This window comes from Anarrhichthys ocellatus, unplaced genomic scaffold (genome assembly GCF_004355925.1).
Source record: "Anarrhichthys ocellatus isolate YVR2014 unplaced genomic scaffold, GSC_Weel_1.0 scaffold82, whole genome shotgun sequence".
Lineage (NCBI taxonomy): Eukaryota > Metazoa > Chordata > Actinopteri > Perciformes > Anarhichadidae > Anarrhichthys > Anarrhichthys ocellatus.
In genome coordinates, this window is record NW_022280112.1 from 942,948 (window position 1) to 951,261 (window position 8,314).

At 43.2% G+C, this 8,314-nt stretch overlaps 3 protein-coding genes across 5 annotated transcripts in view; 2 read left to right on the forward strand and 1 right to left on the reverse strand.

Annotated features, from left to right (window-relative positions):
- LOC116398334 (5'-3' exoribonuclease 1-like) overlaps window positions 1-749 on the forward strand; it is an 8,164-nt gene extending 7,415 nt beyond the window's left edge. Inside the window, exons 16-17 of one of the 2 annotated variants that reach the window (XM_031874547.1) lie at window positions 308-434; window positions 576-749. In XM_031874547.1, coding sequence (XP_031730407.1) covers window positions 308-434; window positions 576-673 — 225 coding nt within the window. In that variant the 3' untranslated portion in view covers window positions 674-749. The remainder of the gene's footprint in view (window positions 1-307; window positions 435-575) is intronic. The other variant, XM_031874548.1, reaches the window with a different exon arrangement.
- LOC116398336 (5'-3' exoribonuclease 1-like) lies at window positions 629-5,252 on the forward strand. The gene is made up of 5 exons (XM_031874551.1): window positions 629-749; window positions 1,372-1,488; window positions 2,165-2,273; window positions 2,549-2,727; window positions 3,091-5,252. The coding sequence occupies exons 1-5, from the start codon at window positions 711-713 to the stop codon at window positions 3,412-3,414; spliced, it is 768 nt and encodes a 255-aa protein (XP_031730411.1). The 5' UTR covers window positions 629-710; the 3' UTR covers window positions 3,415-5,252.
- A 272-nt stretch (window positions 5,253-5,524) lies between these two features.
- The window catches only part of riox2 (ribosomal oxygenase 2), a 7,295-nt gene continuing 4,505 nt past the window's right edge, over window positions 5,525-8,314 (reverse strand). The window contains exons 5-9 of one of the 2 annotated variants that reach the window (XM_031874549.1): window positions 7,985-8,087; window positions 7,050-7,215; window positions 6,846-6,934; window positions 6,657-6,767; window positions 5,525-6,152 (exon numbers count right to left, since the gene is read on the reverse strand). In XM_031874549.1, the coding sequence (XP_031730409.1) occupies window positions 6,000-6,152; window positions 6,657-6,767; window positions 6,846-6,934; window positions 7,050-7,215; window positions 7,985-8,087 (622 nt within the window). In that variant the 3' untranslated portion in view covers window positions 5,525-5,999. The remainder of the gene's footprint in view (window positions 6,153-6,656; window positions 6,768-6,845; window positions 6,935-7,049; window positions 7,216-7,984; window positions 8,088-8,314) is intronic. The other variant, XM_031874550.1, reaches the window with a different exon arrangement.

An 8,314-nucleotide genomic window follows, 5' to 3' on the forward strand; every position in this document is an offset into this window, starting at 1 on the left:
TGTGTGTGTGTGTGTGTGTGTGTGTGTGTGTGTGTGTCCTACACACTTAACTTTGAAAATCAAACCATAAGCCCTAGTGATGCTTTGTTCAAGTCTCTTCAACAAAGTACTCTATGAGGCCAATGGTTATTTCTACTCCATCCTGATTTTTACATCTGAATTGTTAGTTTAATTTTTTTAACTTTTTGCTTATATGATAAATTGTCACAGACATCATTTAATGTCTATCCTGTTCTATCACTGTTCATGATGTCACGAGAACCGACGTTATTAAATAAGTAATGATATGAGTGTTTGTTCGGTGCAGAAGGGAACCCTGATGCTGAAGGAAATGCTAAAGATTGACGGCGCTGGAACAGGAAGTCCTTCTTCTCAGGAGGCCGCTGACACCGGCAGCCAGCAGCACAACAGGCGACGGTCGTCCAAGAAACTAGGTAAGTAACCAAATACTACCAAGTACCACACCACAGGTACATGTACTACAACCACATGTACAAACCCAGTAGAGTCTGTGTACAACTTAATCCTTGTTTCCCCCCCCCCCCCCCCTTTCGTCCCATGTTCTCTCCTTCCAGCAGCAAATATGAGCGCCCCCCACGGTGACTCCGCTGTGATGGCTTCCCCCCCCATTGGCCGGCCCTGCCAACCTCTCCAGCGCCGTGCTGACCAGTAAGGTGTCGGAGCTGGCGTGTGTCTGTGTGGGGTTGGGAATGGCTCCACCCGATTTCAGCTACATAGGCAGTAGACAGGTTTGTCTTCTGCAACACACTTTTATTATTGTCTCCGCCAGGTTGTGTGTGTGTGTGTGCGTGTGCGCGCGTCTATCCACAGCACCACACCACATCATATTTTGGGTGCTCATTTAAGGATCTCTTCTGGTTGCATTGACTCAGTTTGATATTGCTATTGATTGACTCCTCACTAACTACTCTAACCCTTCACCGATCAGTAGGGCTGTAGGCGAGTGGGAGACAACACTTTGCTCATTGTTATTGTTCGTGTTTATCTGGCTAACGGCTGACAGAACTACATACAGCTGCTCTGAGGCTTCATTCGGCATCAACCTCACATCTACACTAGTATTTACAAATCAAAGCCTAAATACATATGCCTGCATAGACATCTGCATAGATTAAAATGAGCGTGATCTGCAGTGTGAGCGGTGCGAATGAAAAGCAAGTGTAATACACTTGCAGCCTAAACGGGGGGTTTGGCGAATTGTGGGTTAAATTCATTCAATCATAACGGCAGCGGTCGTTGCAGGCACACCTGGCCGAGATCTGCACACTACTGCAAAAACGTTGTAGTTTTTACCTGCATGGTGCAGATCTACACCAAGAAGGTTGCACTAACGCCCCTCTGCCTCCACAGGGCCGGGCAGTCGTGTGTCAGGTGAAGCTGTCCAATGGGTTGATGGTTCACGGTCCACAGTGCCAATCAGAAAACGATGCCATGGAGAAAGCTGCCTTCTTTGCACTCCAGAGACTGGTACGACACACACACACACACTAGTGTTCATGTCTGTGAGAGAGTGTGTGCTTGTAATAATTTGTGGGTGTGTCAGCAATCTTGTTTTGATCTTTTGAACTCAAATCATTTGTTCCTTTTGTGAGATATTTCTGTCTGAATTAGTTATCAGAAGTGAGTTTAAATTCAGTAAGAAGACCATTTGATAACATCCAAAAGGCTTCTCATTTTATTTGAATGTGTTATTGTGGCTTCTTGTCTCAGGGGGATGAAGAGGATTAATAGGACATGTAGCTCACAAGGGATGGGGCTCCTTTATAGCGGCTCATAAATCACAGTTTTAACACTCGCTTTGTACCAAAGTATCCACTAAAGAGTGGTTCTGCCTGTTCCTGATTTACAGGGCGGGCGGACCAAAAACTCACAGAACACAGCTCGGGTTAAAGTCCTGAAAGTTGTTATCTGATTATTAGTTTCACCTGCTCTTAAGTCATAAACAACTATTTAGAACAGGCTTACCTCTCTATTTGTGTGGGTACTCCAAGAATAGAAAGAATATTAACAATTAAACAGATGAGCTATGGAAAGCTTTAGCTTGAGACCAGGTTTCCTCTGAGCAGCTGTCAAACGGATGGTGAATGTTCATCAGGTTTTCTAGTTCACAAATACAGTTGAAGCGTCTCTGTCTCATCTGTAGAACTCAGTGGGGTCTGGCTTCCCCCTCCCTCCTCCTCTATACCCAGGAATGGGTCAGATCCGACCCCCACCCTTAGGACCCATGCCCCCCGGGGTCTTCAACCAACAAGGTCAGTCTTCCTCTCTTAAATATCGGGAACATATCTACAATTCCATGGCCATTGTTTGAAGTGTTGCCTTCACCATATATCACAGCTTTTTCAAAAACATATTTTTGTTGGATTTTGGAATTTTCTTGTCTACATTTGTGCAATATTCAAGTCAAAGTCACGTCTCACTTTATTTGTTGGTTTTCTGTCCTTTTATTGTATTTCCTTTTTTTGTCATTTGAGATTTTCTAGAGATAACGAGTCGTATAAATAATACATTTGAACCTTTTCTCCAGGTGGTTTGCTGTTGCCCCAGGGTTTCGGCCCTGCCCCCCTGTGGGGAATGCCTCTGCCTCCTCACCACCACCAGAACCAGCCGTTCTTTGGACCAGTGGGAACCTTCCCTGGTGCCGCCTGCCCCCCCCAGCCTGCAACGCTGCCCATCGGCTCACACAACCAGTTTATTCCGTTACAGGTTAGTAGATTTACACGTTTGAACGTATTCCTTCTGAAGGGAGGAGCTGATCACACCGAGGTCGAACAACATCATGTTTGGCCAAGTCAGAGGCGGCCTTTTCTACTTTCACAACTGACTTCCTGTTGTGACGTCGGTGGATGTGGTAGGGCTAGCTTGCTGTTAGCTGTTGGGCCGTGAGGAAGCTAAGAGTATGTGGAGAGTGGTGGGGGAACTCGTATCTTATGTCGTGGTTTAATGTAAGCTACTGTCTTTGAGACGGCGTCATAGAAGCGTCGGCGCCCATAGTGATGCGTCTCGGTGTGAACAGCCCCTAATGCTAGTCATGGTAACCCACGCTTTCTTGTCCTGGGACCCGAACAGGTGACGAAGAAGCGAGTCTCAGCCAACAAAAAGAACCAGGACACACGAGAGTTCTACAGCGCCGCCCACACTGTGTCCAGAAACCAATCCCAGAGATCCCAGAACCAGCCCTTCAGCCATTCACTGGCTCAGGGGGAATCCCACCAGTATGCCGCCAACAGCAACCACTCCCCGGGGAGTCTCGGTCTGGGTGAAACGCCGGCAGCACCGCACACGCCCCCTCGGCAAAATGTCCCAGCGACAGGCCTCACCCCCGGCTCCTCCTCCAAGAAGAAGCACAGAAAGCTGGCTGTCAACTTTGAGGCGGCTAAAGTCTCTGAATGATGAGCTGTGTGTGTGTGTGTGTGTGTGTGTCTGTGTGTTGTTTTTAAGCTGCTGTTTTAAAGCCTGACTCAGCATCTCTGATCAAAACCTCATCAGTGCGAAAGTTTCTTTTCACTCAAACCTTTTTTGAAGGACAGAATTCAGTTGACCTTTCACCTCTTCTGTTGAGATCAGAGTTGTGTCATGTGACCTGGTCTTTGTAGTTTTATGTTCACTTCAGCGTGTTAGTAACAGGTCGCTGTACAGTGTGTTTAGAAGAGTGAGGTGCATTCTGGGATAGATTTGTTTTTTTCTTCTTCGGGAGTAAAAGAGGTTGATTTTATGGATCGATTCCTCTTCTTAGCAGAAGTGATTTTAAGTCTTATATCTTTGAATCAGTATATCAGTGCTTATTCAGCACACTTCAATTCAAACTGTTTATTACAGCTTTTATTTTATTTTTCAGCTCTGGCTTTTAAATCCGTCAGCCAGCTGAACGTCGCACAGATCACGGAACCCTGTTTTGTGATAAACGTTCGCTCACTGATCGTGTAGTTAAATATAAGGATATTCAAAAACAATCGCCTGGTTTCAACTCGTAGAAATAGAGAACGAGGGTTTTACTTCCTGTGGTTGTTCACTGAGCTCCATCTGGTTGAGTGAAATGTCTTCGTTAAATATGCATTGTAGAAGAAGTCCTCTTGGTTCTACATACTTACTACTTCCTGCTTTTCTTTCTGTATACTTGTTGACATACGAAGTCATTTGGAAAACTCATTTGACCTCATGCGATGCTGTCTTTTGTTTTTGTTAACTGTTAATTACGCATAAAAATGGGCCTTCTATCACAGCTGTGCTCGTACAGACTGATCAGTATGTGAAGCGTCTGCTCTGTGGAGTTTGGATCAGTGGTGTTAATCAGGCCAGGATTGATTTTAATCTTTTCTTTTCCTGATTTTATTTCCATCACACTTTTGACGCCTTGCTGCAGTTTTTATACTTTCCTTTTTTTTTTTATGGTTTGTCGACGACACGGCCAAAGTAAAGAAGTTGAATGCACATAATGCAGAATTATCACACACACTGATATTGCCACTGCAGAGTCAAATCCCACCTACAGTGTTGAAATTGCCAGCCTTTGTTTTTATTTGTTTATTTTTCATGAACTGCACCTGGTGAGGAAGTCCTTATTTCATTTTATTGTTGCCGTCTACAAACTAATCTGTGAGATTTGTTCAGTCATACTTCAGCCACATTTCACAAGAAACTCCGTGTTAGAGTCCATCATTCACCTTTTGGGGCTTGAGGATAATTGGTGACCTTTACAACTTGATCAAGTAAGCATTGAACTACGATACATATGTAAGTGTTAAATGAGTTATTGTGATCGATGTAAATGCAGCCAAAGACTAAACAGTGCTAATATACTGAAACATGCTTTTGGGACATTCCTCCAGGTCTCTGTTGAGGACTTTCATTTGAAATCTGGGTTTATCTACATAAGAACACACACATAGAATTGATCATTTTTAATTCTTTTTTTTTTTTCTTTTTCAAGCTATGGATTTTATGGATACCCATTTTATAGACGGTCTTGGGCTCTTTTGTAATCTAATGATTGCGAGTAGAGCTAGTGATTGAGGTGAAGTGTCTTTAGGCACAATGTTGTTTTAAGACTGAGAACCGAGGACTCGAGGAGCTTTTAAAACATTTTGGAAATTGAAGCACACCTGTTTTTCTTTTTTTGGGAAATGAAACAAAGTAGAGAATTCTCAATATGAAGAGATAATGACTTGCTGTTTTGATCCAGGAATGTGCTGTAAATATCCATTTAATAAAGAAAATCTTTTGTTACAGCATCTTTGTGGCATCTCTGTGTGTGCGTGCGTGCGTGGAAAAGGTCATGACCTTAGTGGGAGAATTCATAAGGATCTAGGACATTTAAAAAAAAAAAAAAAAGTATATAATTGCCAGAAAAGTCCAAGATGTTGGAACAGAAACTCAGAAATGGAGAACTATAGCAATATTAGTTATCGTGTATTCCTCAAGACAAAGTTTTATTTATCTATATTAACTTTTCAGTAACGCACATCTTATAAAGACTACTGTGAAGAATATAATCAAAGCACGATACCGCTCGATCAGCCTTTAATGTCACGGCTCGACCGTTTTTGGACAGTGGAGATTACAACAAAATTTGGGAAAATAAATTTAGAATAGAGCTTTGGTTGATTTCATTGATATGAAGTTACAATGATGTAACAGCGAGTATAGTAGTGGATGCCGATGTAAACCATTTATATATATATATATACACCACATATTCAGAAACCTTGAATGAGACTATTGAGTTCCAGAAGCTGGTGGAACAGAGGCTAGCCCGCACTTCAACACACAACACTTCAGCTCTCTATCACAAATGCTGGTGTGAAGCGGTACTTCAAAAAGCTACATCTGCACTGCTGGAGCTGGGGCAGCTTTATTCAGGGGGCTCCAGATCAAAACAAACACGGTAAGACAAAGAGGAATATTAAGGAGGTATTCATAAATATCAACAGATGTGGATTTAATACATCACTTCAGTGATATGTTGACGTAGTGGTGTGCTATAGCACAACTAGCAGGCTCTCACTCCAGAGAGCCAGGACCAGACTGAGTTTGGCCTCCTGTGTGGGCAGCTGGAGCTGGGCCACGGCCAGCTGCTCTGCCTGTTGGAGCTGCCGCAGAGCCTGGAGGTGGGACAGGGGGAACTGCAGGCCCTGCAGAGACAAAGACAAACGGATGCATACATCACATACATCAAGGGATGAATGTTGTCGGTGCAGGACAGAGGGCTTCCGATGTCAGCCTGTGTCCGGTGCTATCAGATACATATATATATATATATACACACACACAGACATTTATATTCATGAAAGCAGTCATGAAGGTAACACAAAACTTAAAGAAACAACGTGCAGGCCAGAGATACATAATTAAGATTTGAGCCCAAAGACTATACGTAAACATAAATAAACAAAACATGAGCAGCAGGAAGGAAGGTGTTGAATCCAGGATGATACCGATAGGTTGAGTGACGCCGGATGAAGAGTATACACAGCCGTTGAATATCTGTTATCGTGAAGAGGTTTGTACAGTCTCTCCTTGGTCAGCCAACGGCGTTTCAACGTGGCGTTCTCATTGTGCCAGCCTTCTCTTTCAAAAGGAGAGGAGAAGGAAAAGCAGAGGTGCTTCATCGAGGAGCACGGAGTTCAACAGCTTACCCTGGAGATGTCCTGCTCCTCCTCTTCATCACAACTGCCACCCATCATGTGGCTCTCCCTGTGGTTCTTCAAAGAGTGTAAGACAAAGATTACCATCTCTGTGGCCTCATCCTGAAACACACACACATGGAGCTGAGCATGGCACTGACTTCAATCTTTTCTGTTTCCCTGGATATCTGATGGACTTACTGTTTTCTCTTGGCTGGGCTCCACTGTCATCACCATATGGTCTTTAAACCTCAAACACACCATATCCTCCAAGGCAGGAATCTTGCCAGCTGTGACACACAACCAAACACACACACAGTTGCACATGTGCACAAAATGGCAAAAGTGAATTCTATCACTGTTCACATAGTTTGAACACATACAAACGAGCACAAACAAGCTCACATGGTTCAAGCAGCTCCTGCTGGCTGTACGGTGGCAGTCTGTTCGTGATGAAGTCTCTCTTCATGTGAGTGGAGCGGACTTCCTGCATCCCGTTTTCCAGTTCATCAGCCAGAGATCTGAGGCCAGCGGCCAGTGTCCTGCTGTTGTCCAGGTTTTCACTGTTACCCTACAAACCCAGACATCGTCGGTGTTAAGGCCTCTTTAAGTGCTGAATCCTGAATAAAGTATGAACTAGAACTACCGTCTCGTAGCAGTATGCCTCCGCCAACCAGTGATAAATCAGTTTAAAAATATATCTGTCTAAAATGTCATGACTTCATCATTTTATCCTATTAATAATTCTTGACTCGTGGCCAAAAACGTGTTTCTGAGGTCACAGTGACCTTTGACCAGCAAATGCTAATCAGTTCATCCTTGAGTCCAAGTGGATGTTTTTGTCAAATTTGAAGACATTTGCTCAAGGTGTTACTGAGTAGGGCTGCATATTAACTACTGCATATTAGGGCTAACTATTATATTGATAATTTACTAATAATTAATCAATTATTAGTCAGATCAAAAGCTGGGTTTTTTCAGCGTTTTGCTCAAATACAAAACATTCCCCGTGTTCTTGTACAATATTCTTTTACTACACACTGAGCATGCAGCCATGCACTGAAACTAAAATTTCACTTATACATCTTAGCATCTCTTTGTCGTCTATTTATCCTTGTTTAAATGTGTTGTGTTTAAGATTATTATCATTATCATATTTAACCAGATATTGTTTCAGTTGTGAACATTTAAATGATGCACTTTACAGAGAATGAACCGGACGGACAGATAGACAGACAACCCAAAAACATAATCCCTCCAGCCTCGTCTGTCGCCGTCGCAGAAGCCAAATTAAGTGGAACTTTGAGTTGTGTCACAGTAATCCAAACGAAGAGTTTTACCAGTAAGAGGCCTCTGGGTATGCCCTCTCTCAGGCTGACTTCAGTCTTGCTGCGGTTGCACAGCAAGCTGGGAAATATGTCCAACAGCAAATCTCCCCATGACCTGAGGTAGACAGGACAGAAGAGACTATCAGCAATCAACACTCGGAAACAATCAACACCCAGAAACAATCAACACTCAGAAACAAGCAACACTCAGAAACAATCAAACACTGAGAAACAATCAAACACTCAGAAACAATGAACACCCAGAAACAATCAACACCCAGAAACAATCAAACAACGAGAAACAATCAAACACCGAGAAACAATCAACAGTCAGAAACAATC

Coding starts and splice junctions, on each gene's coding strand:
- LOC116398336 (XM_031874551.1), top strand. CDS start 711: ATGGCTCCACCCGATTTCAGCTACATAGGCAGTAGACAG. Junction 2,274..2,548: donor CGGGGTCTTCAACCAACAAG/GTCAGTCTTCCT, acceptor CCTTTTCTCCAG/GTGGTTTGCTGTTGCCCCAG. Junction 2,728..3,090: donor ACCAGTTTATTCCGTTACAG/GTTAGTAGATTT, acceptor GGACCCGAACAG/GTGACGAAGAAGCGAGTCTC.